This window comes from Amblyraja radiata, chromosome 3 (genome assembly GCF_010909765.2).
Source record: "Amblyraja radiata isolate CabotCenter1 chromosome 3, sAmbRad1.1.pri, whole genome shotgun sequence".
NCBI classification, from domain to species: Eukaryota; Metazoa; Chordata; class Chondrichthyes; order Rajiformes; family Rajidae; genus Amblyraja; species Amblyraja radiata.
In genome coordinates this window covers 117,253,182-117,275,586 of record NC_045958.1, presented here as the reverse complement: position 1 = coordinate 117,275,586, position 22,405 = coordinate 117,253,182, and the positions used below count along the sequence as shown (strand labels likewise).

Genomic DNA, 22,405 nt, shown 5'->3' with positions numbered 1-22,405 from the left:
GCTGGGACCAGAAAAGATCTTTGGAAATATGCACGCCCAGGAATTTGAAGTTTTTGACCCTTTCCACCATAAATATAAACGGGATTGTGGGTCCCTATCCTTCCCCTTCCAAAGTCCACAATCAGTTCCTTGGTTCTACTGGTGTTGAGACCCAGGTTGTTGTGCTGGCACCATTTGGTCAATCGATCAATCTCACTTCTATACTCTGACTCATCGCCATCTGTGATTCGTCCCACAACAGTGGTGTCGTCGGCGAACTTGATGATGGAGTTCGCACTATGTCCGGCTACACAGTCATGAGTATAGAGTGAGTACAGCAGGGGGCTGAGCACGCAGCCTTGAGGTGCTCCCGTGCTGATTGTTATCGAGGATGACATATTTCTACCAATACGGACAGACTGGTCTGTGGATGAGGAAGTCGAGGATCCAATTACAGAGGGATGCGCAGAGATCCGTGAGCTTGGTAACCAGCTTGGAGGGGACGATGGTATTAAACGCTGAGCTGTAGTCTATGAACAACAGCCTGACGTAGGAGTTTTTATTGTCCAAGTGGTCGAGAGCGGAGTGGAGAGCCAGTGAGATCGCATCCACTGCTGGCCTGTTGTGGCGGTAAGCAAACTGCAGTGGGTCGAGGTTCTTGTCGAGGTAGGAGTTGATATGCGCCATAATCAACCTCTCAAAGCACCATCACCACAGACGTTAGTGCCACTGGTCGATAGTCGTTGAGGCACATCACCTTGCGCTTCTTGGGGACCAATATTATTGATGCCCTTTTAAAGCAGGTCAGACCTCAGAAGTGAGTGGTTGAAAATGTCTGCAAAATCTCCAGCCAGTTGGTCTGTACAGGTTTTGAGAATACGACCGGGTATACCATCAGGTCCACGCGCTTTGTATACCATCAGGTCCTCTCCATTGAAATGAATGAGATCACTGTTCCTGCCTCAGGACTGACTTGGTGCAGGTTCAGTGCTAACATTTCTTAACATGACTACTGAGACGCTGCAGTTAATTGGCATTCTGCAACAGTCAAACTTCTGCAACAGTAACTTACGTGAGGATCTTGGGAGGTGTGGGACCAGAGCTTCCACACCTCAAATTTTTTTTTCTCCCTGAAATAGAATTTCAAATTACCTGGAATTTGGTGGTATTTCCCGGCCCAGTAAGCCTTCCCCAACTGCGCATGTACGACTGCTGCTGCAACTGCGCATGTGCGACTGCTACCGCAGCTGCGCATGTGCGACTGCTACCGCAGCTGCGCATGTGCGACTGCTTCCGCAGCTGGGCACGTGCGACCACTGCCGCAACTGCGCACGCGCGGATACCGGGCTCACTGAGCATGCTCGGGCAGTCGGTGTCCCTAACATGTCACCGGCGCCATTTTCAATTGTGATGCGGCTGATGGGCCTCACCGAACTGCGCAGGCGCGGATGGTCGTAAATTTCCAGGTACATACTTTTATTCCGCAAATCATCCCACGGTCATGATTGGACCCTTTGGCGTCTCCCCGCGCGTGTGATGTGGGCCCGGATTCTGCGTGTGCGCAGTTGGGGAAGGCTTACCGGGTCAGGAAATTTCCGAAATTATTTAATTTCCCTAAAATTATCTGCAGACAACCAGAATTTCCCAAATTTCAGGTGTTTTCCTTCAAAGTGGAAACACTGTGTGGAACATTCAGATGAATACAAACGTTCCACAGAAGTAATTCAACTTCTCAATGTTGCCATCACTGAAAAATAAAAATTCTTTATAATGGTGAAATGTTATAAAACTAGCATTTGATCTTCATGTAGCCATTTCATGGCCGCCTGTTTTCACATAGTAAGAAAAATTCCAGAGGAAAAACAAAATTGGAGCGCAATCAGCGTTTACCCGAAATGCTGGCTCCATCCCACTGGCTGAAAATAAAAATCATGGCCATCCGCGCCTGCGCAGTTGGGGGAAGCCGGTGACGCAGTAGGGACGTAACATGATGCTGTATCACCGCGCGTGCGCAGTGGGTCCAGGCGGGATCAGATCAGATCAATTTTCACTCCACACCAATGATACTAGAGGAGCCTTTGCTCCACACAATCAGAGATCTCCTCGATGCCTCGTGTCTCCTTCTACCTCCCAATGGCTTCAGAGACATGGCTCACCCCCAGCTCCCCAGACTCAGCGGTCCAGCCTGAAGGGTTCTAAATCCACCGTATGGACCGTACACTCTCATCTGGAAAAGGGAGAGGAGGGGGCGTCTACCTCATGGTCAACTCTGCATGGTGCTCAGACGTGGCAGTCCTGTCCAACTCCTGCTCTCCACACCTCGAACATCTGGCAGTGAAGTGCCGTCCCTTCTACCTGCCAAGGGAATTCACCTCCATCATCCTGCCAGCGGTCTACATCCCACCCCAGGCAAACGTTCGTCTGGCACTGGAGGAGCTGCATGCCATGGTCAACAAACACCAGGCTTACCCCGAGGCATTTACCAACATTGCTGGGGACTTCAATAAGGCAAACCTCAAGAAGTCACTCCCTAACTTCCACCAACATGTCTCCTGCTGCACCAAACACCTTTGACCACTGCTACACCACCATCAAGAATGCCTATCGCTCTATCCCTCGCCCTCACTTCGGTAAATCCGACCATAGATCGTTGCTGCTTCTTCCTGCCGACAGGCAGCAATTAAAGAGCGCACCCCTACAAAAATCTTCCGAGTATTTCCCAATCAGAAACCTTGAATGAACTTTGAGATCCGCACTCTTCTGAAGACCAGATACCAGGCATTCATGTCTGATGATACAGTGGTCTATAAGACGTCCAGATACGACCTTGGTAAGGCCACCAAAAAGGCCAAAGGGGACTTTTGCTCCAAACTGGAGGATGAGACAGATGTTCGGCAGCTGAGGCAGCTCGAATGTTGGCGAAACATCACTCCCTGACGAGCTCAATGCGTTTTACGCATGCTTTGATAGGGAGAACGCCGATGTGCCTTCCCGAACCCCCATTCGCTGTGATGGTATTTCAGTCTCAGTTCTGTTGTGCTGAAGCAAAGCAAGAATTTCATTGTCCTATCAGGGACACATGACAATAATCTCTCTTGAATCTTGAGAATAAAACTGTTAGAGACATCAGCCAAAATCAACTGTTTGGAACATCATTAAGAAGAAAGAGAGCACTGGTTAGCTTACTAATCAACAAGGGACTGGCAGGCCAAGGAAGACCACCACAGCTGATGACAGAATTCTCTCTATAATAAAGAAAAATCCCCAAATACCTGTCCGACAGATCAGAAACGCTCTTCAGGAGTCAGATGTGGATTTGTCAATGACCACTGTCCGCAGAATACTTCATGAACAGAAATACAGAGGATACACTGCAAGATGCAAACCACTGGCTAGCCACAAAAATAGATGGCCAAGTTACAGTTTGCCAAGAAGTACTTAAAGGAACAACCACAGTTCTGGAAAAAGGTTTTGTGGACAGATGAGACGAAGATTAACTTGTATCAGAGTGATGGCAAGAGCAAGGTATGGAGGAGAGAAGGAACTGCCCAAGAACCAAAACATACCACCTCATCTGTGAAACATGGTGGTGGGGGTGTTATGGCCTGGGCATATATGGCTGCTGAAGGTACTGGCTCACTTACTTTCATTGGTAGCATAATGAATTCTGAAGTGTATAGACACATCCTATCTGCTCAGGTTCAAACAAATGCCTCAAAACTCATTGGCCGGCGGTTCATTCTAGATCAAGACAATGATCCCAAATATACTGCTAAAGTAATAAAGGAGTTTTTCAAAGTTAAAAAATGGTCAATTCGTGAGTGGCCAAGTCAATCACCCGATCTGAACCCAATTGAGCATGCCTTTTATATGCGGAAGAGAAAACTGAAGGGGACTATCCCCCAAAACAAGCACAAGCTAAAGATGGCTGCAATACAGCCTGGCAGAGCATCACCAGAGAAGACACCCAGCAACTGGTAATGTCCATGAATCGCAGACTTCACGCAGTCAAAGGATATGCAACAAAACACTAAACATGACTACTTTCATTTACATGACATTCCTGTGTCCCGAACAGTATGGTGCCCTGAAATGGGGGGACTATGTATAGATATAGCTGTCATTTCTACATGGTGAAACCAAAATGTATAAAAAGGGCCTTTATTTAAATCTGACCACATGTGTTTTTTTCTATTACAAATCTCAAATTGTGGAGTACCGAGGCAAATAAATGAATGATGGGTCTTTGTCCCAAACATTATGGAGGGCATTATTATTTAACTCATTGTACTTTCTAATTTATTTCCCCTTAAAGTTCTATAAATAAATAAAATAGCTGTCTTCTAATGTTTAAAAACTACTATTTAATAATATATATATTGGTCTCCATCTGCCATGGTTTGTTTTTAACATAGATACAAATGTAATTTTCTGTTATTTAGAAGTAACAGGAAGAGCTCAGACTCTGGAATTAGCACAGAAAAATTGACCTTTTGTGTTGAAGGTCAACATTGAAATACCAACAGTTACCCTTTGTTTTGACAGCAGAATTAATTGAGGCTAAAAGATTTCAAATTCCTCTTCTATCAAGCTGTTCATTAAAAATTGCACTCTGGCTTTAGTGCTGTCAGAAAAATAACATGTTTTGCCATGATTAAATAGCAGAATGATAGTCGGTTCAGTGCTTTTCAGAGAGAGGTTGAATAAACTTTCTACTGCGGAAACAATTCAGAAGTGACGCGCTGTGAGGAGGGTCAGAGTGTGTGCTTCTATCCAGCTGAGTTGTCAACTGGCTCAGCGCCAGGCACGCAAAGGCTTGTCATCTCCAGCAACATTTGAAGCATATCCAATGTAGAAATTGTCCTGTCATGTGTGATTTCATGACTGAATCATAGCTCGTTATAAAAATTGGTCGGTTGCTTGCTTACAATTTTTAGTATGGGCATTTGTTTTGCTTTGGTTATTCCAACTTTGCTACAAAAGCTGGAAATTGAAATACTTTAAAAAAAAAATTATCACATGATTTGGACACATTGAATACTAGATGCGCTAATAGTTTAATCTGATATTTTCATTTGGAATTGTATTTTCCATTGAGAGACACACTTAAGACATTTCCAAAATGGCATTTGATGTACTCAGTTGATGTACTCAGTATTTCATTCTAGTGAACAAATCTTGTATAGGTCCTTTAAGATTTATAAAATGTAAATCAACATCCAAAGATGTTGCTGCTAAGATTACAGAAGTATACTCTCTTTATAAATGATGGTTTAGTTTTAACTTTGCCAGGATTGTATTTTTACAATGTCAGGGAAATGATTATTAAAGGATAGATAATCTGGCAACATCCTCAAAATGAGATTTTTTTTTCTGGTCTATTTGTTGCTTACAGCACAAGATCACACTAGTGTTTTCAAGTTTAACCAGCTGATTTTAATTGTTTTTAACATGGCAGACATCGCACTGAAAATTAAAATGTAACCTGAAATATAATTTATGTTCAGTGTAATGATAGAACAATGTATGTTTGTTTCAATTTTACTCATCAGTAATCTAATTATTGGCAAACCATAGTAGGTACACATTGAATATCATAAGGTCATGTGATAGGAGCAGAATGAGGCTATTCGGCCCATCAAATCTACTCTGCCATTCAATCATGGCTGACCTATCTCTCCCTTCTTACCCCATTCTCCTGCCTTCTCCCCATAACCCCTGACACCTGTACTAATCAAGAATCTTATCTATCTCTGCCTTAAAAATATCCATTGACTTGGCCTCCACAGCCTTCTGTGGCAAAAAAAATCAACAGATTCACCAACCTCTGACAAAGGAAATTTTTCCTCATCTCATTCCTAAGGGAACGTCCTTTAATTCTGAGGCTATGACCTCTAGTCCTAGACTGTCCCACTAGAGGAACCATCCTCTCCACATCCACTCTATCCGGCCTTTAACTATTCACTATTCCAAACACATTACGAATGTACATTTAAAAAAGAGACTTGCATTTATAAAATGTCTTTCATTTCTTCCTGACATTTGGAGAACTTTTCTGCCAAATAAGTATACAAGAGATTGTAGATGCTGGAATCTTGAGCAAAAAACATGGCTCTCATTCAAGCCAGGAAGCATCTGTGGAGGGAAATAGATAGATGATGTTTCAGGTCAAAATGTTGTGTTTTGAAAACATTACATTTTGAAAACCTCTACTCCTCAACTTCACCTTCTGGATTTGACCTAACTACCCAAATATGTATGTACACTTGGATGTACTCATGGCCTTGTACTCATTAACTGAAAATTTAGGATCCTAGGAAGAGGAGCATTTGTATACAGCACCCTCCATAATGTTGGGGACAAAGACCCATCATTTATTTATTTGCCTTTGTACACCACAATTTGAGATTTATAATAGAAAAAAATCACATGTGGTTAAAGTGCACATTGGCAGATTATAATAAAGGCCATTTTTATACCTTTTGGTTTCATCGTGTAGAAAGTACAGCAGTGTTTATACATAGTCCCTCCATTTCAGGGCACCATGATGTTTGGAACACAGCAATGTCATGTAAATGAAAGTAATCATGTTTAGTATTTGTTGCATGTTCTTTGCATGCAATGACTGCTTGAAGTCTGCGATTCATGGACATCACCAGTTGCTGAGTGTCTTCTCTGGTGATGCTCTGCCAGGCCTATATTGCAGCCAACTTTAGCTTGTGCTTGTTTTGGGGGCTAGTTCCCTTCAGTTTTCTCTTCAGCATATAAAAGGCATGCTCAATTGGGTTTAGATCGGGTGATTGACTTGGCCACTCACGAATTGGCCATTTTTATGCTTTGAAAAACTCCTTTGTTGCTTTAGCAGTATGTTTGGGATCATTGTCTTGCTGTAGAATGAACCGCGGGCCAATGAGTTTTGAGGCATTTGTTTGAACTTGAGCAGATAGGATATGTCTATACATTTCAGAATTCATTATACTACCACCATCAGCAGTTGTATCATCAATGAAGATAAGTGAGCCAGTACCTTCAGCAGCCATATATGCCCAGACCATAACACCCTGCCACTGTGTTTCACAGATGAGGTGGTATGCTTTGGATCTTGGGCAATTCCTTCTCTCCTCCGTACTTTGCTCTTGCCATCACTCTGATGCAAGTTAATCTTCATCTCATCTGTCCGCAAAACCTTTTTCCAGAACTGTGGTTGCTCTTTTAAGTACTTCTTGGCAAACTGTAACATGACCATCCTATTTATGCAGCTAACCAGTGGTTTGCATCTTGCAGTGTAGCCTCTGTATTTCTCTTCATGAAGTCTTCTGCGGACGGTGGTCATTGACAAACCCACTCATGAAGAGTTTTTCTGATCTGTCGGACAGGTGTTTGGGGAATTTTCTTTACTAAAGAGAGAATTCTTCTGTCATCAGCTGTGGTTGACCTGCCTTGGCCTGCCAGTCCCTTTGCGATTAGTAAGCTCACCAGTGCTCTCTTTCTTCTTAATGATGCCTAATAAAGCCTAAGGTTTCGCTGATGTCTCTTAACAGTTTTATTCTTATTTCTCAGTCTCATAATGGTTTCTTTGACTTTCATTGGCACAACTTTGGTGCTCATGTTGATAAGCACCAATAAAAGTTTCTAAAGGTGATGGAAAGACTGGAGGAAAGAGTATGTGCTGAGAGCTCTCTTATACCTGCATTAAGGAGGCATTTAAACACACCTGTGCAATTTCAAACACCTGTGAAGCTATGTGTCCCAAACATTATGGTGCTTCGAAATGGGGGGACTATGTATAAACTCAACTGTCATTTATACATGGTGAAACTAAAATGTATGAAAATGGCCTTTAATAAAATCTGACAAGGTGCACTTTAACCACATGTGATTTTTTTTCCTATTACAAATCTCAAAATGTGGAGTACAGAGGCAAATAAATAAATGATGGGTCTTTGTCCCAAAAATTATGGAGGGAACTGTACATCCTTCAACACTATGCCATTAATTAGATAGAAAATTAGCTTTTTTGTGACCTACATGCACATATCTCCTTTCGTTCACAATAATCACTCAGATTTGGATTTAACAATAAACGAGTTTGATATTCCGACTGGGCATGCCCAGGTCATAGGTCACTGGAGATAAACATTCTCGGTAGCTAAGTTGTTGCATGTTTACAGACCTGCATTTCATTCATAGTCAGGATCGCACTCGGGTCTCCGGTGTTGCAAGCGCTGTTGAATTGCTACTGGACCGTCCCCGTCCCCTCCAGAGTGTCCCATCCCTGTCCGAGGGCGGCCGGAGATGTCCGGGGTGACCCTGGACTGACGGGATCCTGGCCCTGAGCAGTGACGGCCCCAGGCTTACAGCCAGCGCGGACAAGAAGCGCTAACTCCAGCGCAACTCTGCCTGTCCCACCAGGTTAATTAACAGCCCTGGACTGACGGGACACCGGCCCAGAGCAGTGGCAGCCCCAGGCTTACAGCCAGCGTGCTGAAGAAGCGCTAACTCCTGCTCAATTCGGCTCCAACTCCTGAGGAACCCGTTCCCCGACAAGCCGGGGACCGTCAGCTGCACCTCACGCCTTATCCAGTGGCTATCGGTTAACCCCCTCGGTGCCGGTGAAAGCCAAGCACCAGTCTTCAACGGGGATGCACACAACATGCTGCTGTAACTCAGCGGGTCAGGCAACATCTCTGGAGAAGGGTCTCGACCCGAAACGCCACCCATGCTGCCTGTCCCGCTGAGTTACTGCAGCATTTTGTGTGCATCCCCGTTGATGACTGATGCTCGGCTTTTGCCGGCACCGAGGTGGTTAACCAACAGCCACGGGATAAGGCGAGAGGTTCTTCTCTGCGCTGGCTGTAAGCCTGGGGCCGCCACTGCTCCAGGCCGGTGTCCCGTCAGTCCAGTGTCACCCCGGACATCTCCGGCCGCCCCCGGACAGGGATGGGACACTCGGGAGGGGACGGGGACGGTCCAGTAACAATTCAACAGCACTTCCAGCGCCGGAGACCCTGGTTCGATCCTGACTACGGATGAAATGCAGGTGTGTACACAGGCAGCAGCTCAGCTGCCGAGAATGTCTCCGCCAGTCCAGTCTCTACCCCTGTCTCCCACTTGCATCTGCCCCCTCTCTCGCTGTTACACCCTGCTCTCCTGCTACCTGGCACTCCCGTTCCTCAGATAAAATATATTTTTACACATAGAAACATAGAAAATAGGTGCAGGAGGAGGCCATTCGGCCCTTCGAGTCAGCACCACCATTCATTGTGATCATGGCTGATCGTTCCCTATCAATAACCTGTGCCTGCCTTCTCCCCATATCCCTTGACTCCACTAGCCCCAAGAGCTCTATCTAACTCTCTTAAATCCATCCAGTGATTTGGCCTCCACTGCCCTCTGTGGCAGGGAATTCCATAAATTCACAACTCTGGGTGAAAAAGTTTTTTCTCACCTCAGTCTTAAATGACCTCCTCTTTATTCTAAGACTGTGGCCCCTGGTTCTGGACTCGCCTAACATTGGGAAAAATTTTCCTGCATCTAGCTTGTCCAGTCCTTTTATGATTTTATATGTTTCTATAAGATACCCCCTCATCCTTCTAAACTCCAGTGAATACAAGCCTAGTCTTTTCAATCTTTCCTCATATGATAGTCCCGCCATCCCAGGGATCATTCTCGTGAACCTATGCTGCACTGCCTCAATCACAAGGATGTCCTTCCTCAAATTAGGAGACCAAAACTATACACAATATTCCAGATGTGGTCTCACCAGAGCCCTATACAACTGCAGAAGAACTTCTTTACTCTTATACTGAAATCCTCTTGTTATGAAGGCCAACATTCTATTAGCTTTCTTCACTGCCTGCTGTACCTGTAAGCCAACTTTCAGTGTACAAGGACGCCAAGGTCTCGCTGCACCTCCCCCTTACCTAACCCCATTGAGATAATAATCTACCCCCTTGTTTTTGCCGCCAAAGTGGATAACCTCACATTTATCTATATTATACTGCATAAATACATAAATTATGAATAAGGACAAGAATTTATACACAGTTTATGCAGCCAGCGCTTCGTTCGCTTTATCTTTATCACAAATGACCTTTGACAAATCCCATGATTCCTTGCATTTTTCAGAATACTGAACTCGCTTATTGACCAAGTATTAATTATCAAATGCAGATATCACCCTTTGTGTGAAGAAATGTCTGCTAAATTAATTCTTGATAACTTTAGTTCTGATTTTTAAACCCTGAATAGTTATTCTAGATTCTCCATCAGGTGAAAGTTAACCTTCAAAACCCAGGAAGTACAGCAATAGTCTGTACAATTTCTCCTCTTAATTTACGCTTTGAAACCCAAGTATTTATGCCTTTTCTAAAGTGTAGTGAGCAGAACAAATCATAACTCCCAAGTTTAATTAAACTGGGGTATTGTACAGTCGAATTTGTTCAACATAATCTACCATCAGATACTAATCCTCTTAACGAATCTGACATTATTAGCTGTATTCCTTTAATCATTTGCTTATATTCCTTAAATCATTTAATCACTTTCTACATCTATCTACAATCTTCAATCTTCTTCTTGCGTTTGAGGCAGCAGAGGTTATGTAACGCCCTCCAGGCGCTGTAGCCAGTTCAATGTGCTGTTGTCGAGGGCCGTGAGGTCTACCCCTCCACCAGGGGAGGCGGAGGACAGCGCAGTCCAAAATGATGTGCTGCGCTGTTTGCTCGTCTGCTCATTGAAGGCTGTCGATCCAGAAGTCCACCAGACTTGTGAACTGTTTCCACCTGGCCTTGCGGACATTCCACCTCTTCGCAGATTTAGTTGGGACCAGCTCGATGGGGTTGTCCGGGATAATCATAGATGGACGTTGTTGTGATTTCGGGAAGTGATCCAGGATTATATGGTGTGGGTAGACAAAAATGCTGGAGAAACTCAGTGGATGAGGCAGCATCTATGGAGCGAAGGAAATAGGCAACATTTCAGGTCGAAACCCTTCTTCAGACTGATGTGGGCATGGTCCATTCAGGTTTGCAAGAGCCAAGTCAGGGTTGGTAGTGGTGTTCCACCTGTCCGGTTGTTTTGGGTCGTACAGGATTTGAATGCCAGTAGCGGAGGCCCAGTCTTCTAGTGCAGCACCATCTGAGTTTGTTGAACGGTAGCCCCAGGTGCTGTTGTGGCAGTTAAAGTTCAATAATCCAAGTACGTTATGGGAAACACTTCAATAATCCAAGTACATTAAGGGAAGGAGGGTAAATAGAGAGTGAATAGGGCCTTTCAGAATCACTGTGTGGAACCGCAGGAGATGGGCAAGGTCCTTAATAAATATTTCTCCTCTGTTTTTGCCATGGAGAAAGAGGTGAAGAATTGGGAACCTGGGAGAGTTAATGAAGATGTTTTGAGGACAGTCCGTATTATGGTCAAGGAAGTGGTGGAAGTCCAAAGGCATATAAATCTCCCAAACTTGTAGTATGTTTGTAGAGCAGAGGGATTTAGGAGTGCAGGTACATAGTTCCTTGAAAGTGGTGTCACAGGTACATAAGGTGGTAAAGAAGGCTTTGTTCTTCAGGTCTCGACCTGAAATGTCTCCCTTTCCCTCTCTCCAGAGATGCTGCCTGTCCCGCTGAGTTACTACAGTAGTTTGTGTCTATCTTCGGTGTAAACCAACATCTTTCAACTCAAGAAGGCTTTCGGTACATTGGCATTCATCAGCCATGGTATTGAGTAAAGAGGTTGGGATGTTATGTTACAGTTGTACAAGACATTGGTGAGGCCTCATTTGGAGTATTGCGTTCAATTTGTGTCACCCAAGGAAGGTTGTTAAACTAGAAAGAGCAGAGAGAAGATTTACAAGGACTTGAGATCATGAATTATAGGAAGAGGCTGGGCAGTAGGACTTTATTCCTTGGAGGCCAGGAGGCTGATTGGTGATCTTATAGATGTGTATAAGACCATGAGAGGCATAGATAGGGTGAATGCATAGAGTAGGGGTATCAAGAACCAGAGGACATAGGTTTAAGGTGAGAGGGGAAAGATTTACTAGAAATCTGAGGGTGAACTTTCTCACACAGAGGGTGGTGGGTATATGGAATGAGCTGCCAGAGAAGGTAATCAAAGCAGGTACTTCAACAACATTTAAAAGATATTTGGACGGGTACATGAATAGGAAAGGTTTAGAGGGATGCAAGCCAAACGCAGACAGGTGTGACTAATATAGATGGGGCAACTTGATTGGCTTGGGCAAGTTGAGCCCAAAAGATCCAGTTTCTGTCCTGTATGATTCTAATGACTTTATAACACAGTATTAAGTCATCTTGCACTTGGCTTGTTAGCTTTTTGCTGTTTAGAAACTATTCCACTTATTCTAGATGTGAAGGCACTGCCCTTATATCTGGCTGGATTAAATGTATTTTTCCATAACTTTTTCCAATTCTGTAATTTATTGTAATAATTTATGCACCCATTTCCACTCCTTTTGATGTTGTCTTTATGTCACCTCACTTGGAAAAATAGCTTTCTTTTTCATCATCAAGGCATAATTAAATGACAATTTTTGAAGCCGCAAAATGGATTTTTGAATTTATGTAGTTACCTTGGAATTTTTATTTCGTAAATAGTAAATGGCATTTTACAATTCTCCAATCTAAAAGAGAACATTGGAACAATATATGTAGAAATGAACAGCAAATGCTGGTTTAAACTGAATAGACACAAAATGCTGGAGTAACTCAGCGGGTCAGAGTAGAGACCCTTTTTCAGAATTTAGCATATCTGCCATGTGAATTACTCCAGCATTTTGTGTCTATGGTGTAAACCAACATCTGCAGTTCCTTCCTAGCCATGTTATTTCTCAATTCTATTAAAAGTCTGAGATGGAAATTATCTAATCCTCATAGATTGTCATTGTCTGTGTCATTTATTTTCCTTCCTTAATAATACATTGCACTTGTGAATTTTAGCTAGACTCCATTCTTCTTTAGCAATTTTTGGAGGGATTGTTAGCATGCTACCCTCTTCCTCTACTTGCTACAGTTAAGGTATTATTCAGATTTTCTGATATTTCTTTAACGTTTACTGTTATTAGTTTTTAATGGGCTTGTGTTGGTTCAAATATACTCTGTTCCTATAAAATTGAAGTGGTGCACACAGTTGATTTTGATATCCCTTTAATATTTATTTACATGCTTTTATATTTCTTACCAATTGCAACATCCTCTTTTTAATTCTGTGTTTATCTTTTTCATTGCTCATGGCTATATTTCATGTCAACTGGAAAGTGTTTTAGATTATTTTCTGAACACTTCCCTCCACTCTGATTTAGTTTTGATTCACTCTATTTATTCCAGAGAGTCTGTTTTGTTCTGTTGAACCACTAAGAACTTAATTGCCATTGTCTAAGAAAATATGGGATTGGTAATAACTATCAACTGTGGAATTCGTTTGGTTTGAAGCTGTAAATAACAGCCAGTCAGCTTTGATTCGCGGGCGGATCTGGTTGAAGGTGGCGGAGGAAGGCCTTGCAGGAGTCTGGGGCTTATCTGGATCGTGAATCACTCCAGTAGACCAAGCGCAGGTGGCCCGGACTTTGGTCTTTGGAAATGGTGCCAAAATATGGTCACACCTGCTTGTGTAAAAATGCAAAAAGAATTTCACTGTGCATTTGCATCTTGGACAAATGAAGTTCCATTTAAGGCCTTAACATTTAGTTGTGGTCTGAAAGCAAAGGGAACTTGCCTTTTCTGAACTATTCCTACTTGGTGAACTTATCTGAGAAAAACTAGATAAATAACTAAGGGCTATTGCTTCTGGGTATTCTTTCGATTAGATTGGTTGTTTGGCCTGGAAACATATTCACCACAGTTTTATGCCTTTCTGAAGAGATATAGAGGGTGGAGATGATCCTGCTCACCTCATTTGTTGCTTCTGCCCAGAACTAAATAATCTCTTGAAACAAAGTAGAAGATTTTTGGGCAAAAACGTCATATAAAAGTTATCTGATTCATATTGAAGATATTCTAAATGTATAAGATATAAAAATAATCAAAAATTAAGCATCTCTCCATAAAAAAAATAATTTGACTGCTGATTTGGCATTTTACAAATTTCTGGCGAAATCTGCAGGAAAATATGGTTATTCTTTTCTTTTTGTTTCAGGTTCTGTTGAATTTGAAGAATGTAACGTAACCAATGTTTTAGAAGGTACATTTTCTACTTTTGTTAAATATAAACATGTTACTTAATTCCCCAAAAATAAGGCGATCACAAATTTCTAGGTTAATTTTTAATGTGTTAATGTCATATAGTAATAAGGAAAGATTTAACATTATTACATGTTTAAGAAAGAACTAGATGCTGGAAAAATAAAAGGTAGACAAAAAGCTGGAGAAAATCGGCAGGTGAGGCAGCATCTATGAAGCGAAGGAATGGGTGACGTTTCGGGTTGAGACCCTTCTTCAGAATGACCCCCTCTTTCATTTTACCCATCATCCTGTTTTCTTTCATATGGCTCTCCACCCCTCCTACTATTTCACTGCTCTTCTCCATATCTTCTTTTTTCTTCCCGTCTCTCTGTTTTCATCCCCTTTACTTCCTTCCCTGTTACTCACAGCTTTCCCTCCTATCTCTTCTCTCCTTCTCTCGCTCTTTCTCTACACTTATCTCTCTGTTCTCTCGCTTCACTTTATTTTTCTCTCACTGCTCTCTTCCCTCTCTCTTTCTGCTTCTGCTCTTTCTCCCTACTCTCCACTCCCTCTCTTTTTGTTGTACTCCCACCTGTGTCTCTGCTCTCCCTCTACTTCTCTGCCTTTCTGTCTAATTTCCTCCCCTTTTCTTTGCTCACTTTCCCCTCACGCTGATTGATGCTCTCCTCCCACCCCCCCCCCCCCCCCCCCCCCCCTTCCCTGCCCTTTCCGACTTTCTGTTCTCTTCCCTCTTTTTCTGTTCCTCTCTTTCCTGTTTCATGCTCTTGCCTCTTTCCCTCTTTTCTGATCTCCCTCTTTCTTTGCTTTTTCCCCCCATACTGTGTTCTTCGCTTTTGCTGCTCTCCTTCCTATCTCTTTGCTCTTTCCCTCCCTTTTTGCTTTTTTTCATCAATCTCTCTGCTGCATTAGCCCTTCACTCTCTCCGCCCCTTCATTCTCTGCCTGCTCCTCTTCCACCATTCTTTTCCTCCATGTCCTTTACCTCTTCTTGTCCCTCTCTGCACGCTTTTTTTCACATTTGCTCTCATCCCTTTCTTTGAGGTATATCACTCTTTCCCTGTCGTTTTATCTATTTGTCTCTTTTCCCTGCTCTTCCTTTCTTTACCACCTCTCTTTTACTCTCTATTCCCTCCTTTCTCTTTCTCACCACTTTCTCAAAGGCAAAACATTTTCCTTGGAGCATTCAAACTATTAGTTTCTATTATTAATAATGTTGCTCTATATAATTTGTTCACATGCATACATTGATGATGTTGATGTCATAAGTAAGGTGTTTATAAAGCTGCTACTTTTAAATCCTGCCTTGAACAAATTCTCTTGCTCTCCACCAAGCTAGAGATTTATTTTAACTGTCACAATAAGCTTTCATTCACTTTCATCTTTTCTTCTTACATAGTGCAATAATATACTGAAACACTTTACCTAATTCATCTTACTCATCAAGATCTCATTAGTTTAGTTTAGAGATAGTGCGGAAACAGGCCCTTCGGCCCACTACGTCCGCACTGCCCAGCAATCCCTACCCATTAACATTACACATCCTACACATACACCAAGCCAATGAACCTACATACCTGTACGTCTTTAGAGTGTGGGAAGAAATCGAAGATCTTGTAGAAAACTCACGCGGTCATGGGGAGAACATACAAACTCCGTACAGACAGCATCTGTAGTCGTGTTCGAACATGGGTCTCCAGCACTGTAAGGCAGCAACTCTACCGCTGCGCCATCGTGCCATCTCATTCTTTATGTATTCTCTCTATACCATCTTTTCAATTCTTCCATATCAACGAAACAGGGCTAAATGGAAAACAGGACAAGTTTGGAGTAACAGAAAAACTGTTTCCTTTTCTTCCTTATCCTTCTTCACTCCATGGATGTTTTCCATTCTACTTCATCTCCTACCCATTTCTTTCTCCTTCTCTTCACCATTTCTCATAGGTTCTTAGTCCCACCTTACCCTTTAAGCCTGCACTGAAAAGGAATAAAACCACAATGGAGATGGATGGCTCTTGGGAGAGATATGGAGAATTATTTGAAAATAAATGATACCTCTCCTATTTAGAAAGCGCATCTTTTGGCATGGATAGGTACATGAATAGCAGGCGCGTGCCATCAGGGTAGGCAAGGTAGGCACTGCCTACCCTGACTAAAATTATAAAATGATAATTATTAAATATATATAGTAAAGGCACGGGAGAATTATGCCTGCCTAAGAGATCGATCTCTAAGGTAAGCATAATTCTCTGTGGCTTTCATGCGCTGGGTACATGTAATACGGGAAAGTGTGTGCAGCCTACGTGCCGTGGACGCTGCTTCAAACCGTCAATTTCAAGCAGAGCTGAAGGCAACTGAAATTCTGCCTTTGCAGCGTGGACTGTGTACTGTGCATGCGCAGCAGCTTACTGCGGCTTTAAAGTAGGAAGCGGCTGTAAAAGGACAGCGCCGCGGGGGGGGGGGGAGGAGGAGAGAGAGTTCCTTTCACAGCGTTTGTGGGGAGTCTGGCCAGCGGTAAAGTTGCGGGAAGGCAGGAGCGTTGAGAAGGAGGGTGTCGGGGATCATGCCAGAGCAACCAGCTCAAGAGCGGTTCAGCGGGCGATGGAAAACAGGACAGCGGGCAGTGGAGCTTACTCCATGTGTCAGTGCGAGTAACCTCAATTGGTCCCTTGTTCGCGCTGACACAGGAGTGTCCACTGCCCGCTGTCCTGTTATCCATCGCCCGCTGACCCGCTCCGCTCTATGATCTTTGCTCTTGAGCTGGTCCCCTTACTGTTCAGATGGAGAGCAGTGCCAGAGGTGAGCGGGCCGGCAGAAGGCGCTGAGGGCCACCCGAGCTGCTTCCCTCCCCGGCCACAATGCTGTGGCTCCGTGCCTGGAGCGCAGCGGCAGCGGTAAGTGAGTGAGTTGCTGACATGATCCCCGACCCCCTCCTTCTCAACGCTCCTGCCCTCCCCGCAACTTTACCCCTGGCTAGACTCGCCACACGCTGTGAAAGGAACTCTCCCCCCAATTGGTCCCTTGAACTAGTATTGTCATTCAATAAGATCACAACTGATTCAACTTGTCCTGGTGTGCTCCCGTTTTCCCCACCATCTCTCCACCTGCCGTCACCCTACACCCCCCCCCCCCACCCATTCAGTAATTCAGAATGAAGGAGATTTGGAATCTTCGGGCAAATTGAATTGTTACTTTCTTTATTTTTATTCTTTATTTTTACGGAGAGGAGAACAATCTGCGCATGCGCGGTTTAAGATTTTTTTTAAAGTCGACTGACTGCCTTCCCCGAGTAATTACTCACGGCACGTGCCTGATGGATAGGGCAGTTTGAGATGGATATGGGTCAACGCAGACAGATGAGACTAGCGTAGATGAGGCATCTTGATTGACATGGACAAGTTGGGCTGAGGGGTAGATTTCTGTGCTGTATGATTCTATGACTTTATTAAATAATTTGGATCTTAGAGGACCAATTGCCTTTTTAGAACTTGATAGAACAAGGTTTTTTCTTGTTGGGTTGAGTTTGCAAAATGATATTTCCAATGCAGGGGTGAAGAAGTCCAGAAGGAAAACTCTTGGAATACCTGGACGAAAGAAAAGAGACAAAGATACGGATTCAGTGTAAGTTCATGTTTTTAATATTTTTTGTGCATAGGTTAACTATCGCATATAACTCATCAGTTTATTGCAGCATATAAATATAGCATATTGAAGCAGAAGTGTGTTTTATGGCCAATTGAACCCGTTCTATCATTCAATGTTCATAGCTGAACCTGTACCGTGTCCACTTTCCCCTCCAATTATCACATCCAATAATATCTTTAGTTTATAAAAAGGTTCACTCTTGATCTTAAACATACCTAACGAAATAATATGCACAGCCCTCTAATTCAGAGAATTTCAAAATTGTATGCAAAAAAAATTGGCCACAACCAAAAGGAGTTTCTCCTCATTTTGGTCCAAAATAATTGACCCTAATCTTGAGTCTTTCCTCCCTAGTTCTCCACTCTCCACTTTGAGAAAATAGAGTCTTGTCATCTTTTCTGTCAGTCTCTTTCAGAATGTTTATGTCTCAACGACATGCTCAGAGAGGATGGTGAAGGTTTGTTAATTGCAACTGATTTATCCGGAGGAGAATTAATTGATGAATGAGTGGTGTGGATGGAGACAAAATCTCATGCTGGGAATGTGAGATACAAAACACTGTAGCCGCTGTAGATTTAAAGTAAAAATTGAAGCTGAAAATATTCAGCAGGTCTGGCATCAGTGGAGATTAAAAATGGAAATGTTTCTCAGAACCACCCAGTTCTCATGCAAACTGTAAGGATGTTGCTCCAAAATCATTTAATTCAAAGTTGAGTCCTGAAGATTATAATGCATTTGGTTCATAATTATTTATAATATGCACTTCTGCAGTCCTTATCTCACAGCTTTTCCGCATCTGTCCATCTACCCCCCTGCCCCCCTCGTCTGTATCTACCTATCAACTCGCCAGGGTTATTCCTGCTCCCTCCTCTCTCTTCCAGCTTTCTCCCCACTTCAATCAGTCTGAAGAATGATCCCAACCTGAAATGTCACCCATCTATATTCTCCCAAGATGTTGCTTGTCCCACTGAGTTACCTCAGGACTCTCACCTTTTGCTGTTCGAAACAGTCACATGTGCCATGAGACATTGCTTGCCTCTAATCAGCTGATGCCTGAAAGCTGTTGAGATATTGCCACATCGCTAAATTGCCAGTATGACATACAAGCACTTTCTAATTCCAGTGCGCTTTTCAACTTGAACTTGTAACAGAAGCGAGGGAGTCTTTCAGTTAGACTCTTTTTAAGATTGAGTGAGAAAAGCAACCATCCAACCATGGGCATTTTTACTCTCACAGTTTGTCCTTTTAAAAATCAAAACTTTCCGGAGTAACATTGTGATTTAGTCAGTCTTTTGTTTCTCTTTTATGGTCGTACCATGTATTATGGTACAGCGCGTCAGTTTTTCCAGCTTTTTTAAATTTTTTAGTATGTTTTAAAGTGTGTATTTTGTGTTTCTTCGTGTGTTTTGTGTGGGGGGTGGTGTGGGGGGGTGAGGGGGAAACCGCTTCAGTCGCCTCCTCCATGGAGAGGCGACTTTTTCCAGGTCGCCTCCCCCGTGGCCTAACATCGAGGATCGACGCGGCCTTTCCCGGAGACGCGCCCGGGGCTTCAGCGGCGGGCGCAGCGTGGACTCTCAGCGTGGAGCGGGCGACCCTCGCTGGAGGGGAGCGCTCCGTTTCGCTGGCCCGGGGCAGCCGGCAGCCTGAAGTCGCAGCCTGAAGCCGCGGTCTGCAGAGCTCCAGCTGGTGCGGCGTCTACAGCCCGGGATCTCACGTTGGGGACCCGGGGGAAGAAGCAGCCATCACTGCCGGCCCGCGGCCAACTTCTACCGCGGGTGCGGCATGGACTTACCATCTCCCCTGGAGGGGAGCTTCGACCGCCGGCCCTGCAGTCTACGGTGCTTCTGGCTGCGGCGGGGACTTTAAATCTCGACCGCCGGCCTGCGGCCTACAACAATCTAAAGCCGCGGTCTCCAGTGAGGAAGAGACGATCCTGGACTGACTGGACTCTGGTCCTGTACACGGGGGGGAAATGGAGGAGGATTGGCCAAATTTTTGTGCCTTCCACCACAGTGATGAATGCTGTGGTGGATGTTTGTGTTACAGTTTTATTGTGTGTTCTTTATTATTGTACTGCTGCTGACAACCCAAATTTCCACCAACCCTGGTTGTGTGGCAAATAAATTATATCTATCTATCTATCTTATGGAATTTGATGTCAGAATTGCAAATTAATATCCAATTTTCCTGAAAAAATATGAACCATTATATTTTGTACTGTTTGGTTTGAAGAATATTAGGTTGCTTAGGTCGTTGTCAAACAGCAGCAGATCTTTTCTATATGTAGCATGGCAAGTTGATTTGAAAAAAACCTGACAACAGCATCATGGACAGTATCTGAAAGCTAATCCAATGCAATAAGTGTCTTTATATTTGAAATTGCAAATTATTCTATTATAAATGTTAATGATTGTGGGTATACGTTAATTAGGTTTGTTTTATGTATTAATTATTAGAATATTTACAGTGACTATAATTTCACTTTGTTTGATTCCTCCGACAGGGAATCTCCAGATGCTGATTCAGTTGTAAGTAAATCAAGCAAAAGTAGAAACATGGTAATGGTCGCAGGACTATTATTCATAATTCAATGTAATTATTTTTATACCCGTGGACATTACATTTCATCGTAAAATAATGATGAGCAAAACTATCAGGATGATCTTTCCTTTCTTCTTTTGCTATTGTGGGCATTGTGAACTTGAGTATAGTTGAGTATAGGAGCAAAGAGGTCCTTCTGCAGTTGTACAGGGCCCTAGTGAGACCACACCTGGAGTATTGTGTGCAGTTTTGGTCTCCAAATTTGAGGAAGGACATTCTTGCTATTGAGGGAGTGCAGCGTAGGTTCACGAGGTTAATTCCCGGAATGGCAGGAACGGGGTACTGATTGTGGATGATCAGCCATAATCACAGTGAATGGCGGTGTTGGCTCGAAGGGCCAAATGGCCTACTCCTGCACCTACTGTCTTTTGACATGTGAGATTGAGATTTCTGACTGTTGTGATATATGAAGATTGATCAGGTGTGGCTAAATGTTTCTTAAGAGGCAAATACATGTATAGATGTGGAAGAAGATAATTTTATTCCATAGTTTTGAAAACATTGCTGAAAAAATCTAATATTTAAAAAAATGAACATGCAGTTCACGCTATAATCTTTATTGGATCCTCATGGCAATACAAGTTACAGGAAATGTGTAGTTGATTACTCCCAGTACTTCAAATTAAAGGTATTAGAACTTCAATTATTTGGAATTGTGTGATTAATCTGTCATAAGTAGCACATTGAACTGAATGTGAGAACTTGGCTGCCAGGAGAAAGTGAAGTTATTTAATTGTGACTTGATTGTCAAATGTTTTTAAGAACATGTGTTTTTAGTCTTTTGATTTAGATTTTTTTTTAATTGATTTGGAATGCGAAATTAAGGACATTGACACAGCAGCTTTGATAGCCAGAGAATCTGTGACCTCGACCTCCCTGATGATTGTCTAGGCCAGTGATTCCCAACCTGCGGCCATATGGCCCCCAAGGGGCCATGGCAAATTTCAGGGGGGGCCACAGAAAAACTTGGGGATTTAGGGGGCCACAGGTTCAATGAAGGGGGCCACTTTTTTTCTGCTAATAATGTCGGGGGGGCACAGAAAAATTAAAGAGCTCAAGGGGGCCATGAACTAAAAAAGGTTGGGAACCACTGGTCTAGGCCATTCCCTCACCAGAACCAACCTCCTAGCAAATGACTACATCCTGGACTATGTTGCAAGAAACAGTATGGTCCAGGATGCAAAGGATCAACAAACTCATAGCAGCAGAAAACTGTCCCAGCCTTTGAATGCAATTCAGTAACATATATTAATAAGAAGCTAGATTCTTTAGAATAAATATACTCAGTGCAAAAAAGTGTTTTCTGATATTCTCCTGTTGTAGTTCACTTAGGAATTGCCCTGAACCAAGAAGTCCACTTTATGCAGTTGATCAGGACATTATGTTTGTTTTTCTAAACTTTGTTAGTCAATCGTTTCACAAACTATATTATTCGTTACTTATTTTGTAAAGCTTCTAACCTTAACTCAAGAAAATAATTTGTCTGATATATTGCATTTCCTATTTAAGAGATAATTCTTTGTATTAGTTTTCCTGATTCTTCACAGATAGTTAGCTTTATTTTATGCCCAGGTTTACTAATTTTAGTGGTCTGATACTAAGTGGCAGAGAGCCTATTGGAAATACAAATGCATCTTGTTGTAGTTAACCATTATATCATTCTGTTTCTTCATTAGAATATACCAGAGGTGGACGAGGAAGGTTTCTGTATCAAGCCAGAAGCGAATCAAACTAATATCCTTAACTTGAACTAACCAATTTGAATGTTATCTTTATTTCAGTATTATATTCAGGCAGCTATTGTGGTGCATAATGCCTACAAGCAACTGTGATATATTGTGTATGTCAGTCAACAAACTGCTATTCAGAGTAAAATTAATCAGAAAGTACAATAGACAACATTTTCAGAAAGAGTGGAATGTTAACAACTTGTACTTCAAATCATCATCAAACTCTCACGCAAAGGGTGGTAGATGTATGGAACAA

The 22,405-nt window shown here is 42.9% G+C and overlaps 1 protein-coding gene across 5 annotated transcripts in view; it reads left to right on the top strand.

The window, feature by feature from the left end:
• fcho2 (FCH and mu domain containing endocytic adaptor 2) overlaps positions 1-22,405 on the top strand; it is a 159,854-nt gene that overhangs the window by 57,400 nt on the left and 80,049 nt on the right. For all 5 annotated transcript variants that reach the window (XM_033018685.1, XM_033018684.1, XM_033018686.1 and 2 more), the window contains exons 9-12: positions 14,131-14,175; positions 17,722-17,794; positions 20,322-20,346; positions 22,096-22,153. In XM_033018685.1, coding sequence (XP_032874576.1) covers positions 14,131-14,175; positions 17,722-17,794; positions 20,322-20,346; positions 22,096-22,153 — 201 coding nt within the window. The remainder of the gene's footprint in view (positions 1-14,130; positions 14,176-17,721; positions 17,795-20,321; positions 20,347-22,095; positions 22,154-22,405) is intronic.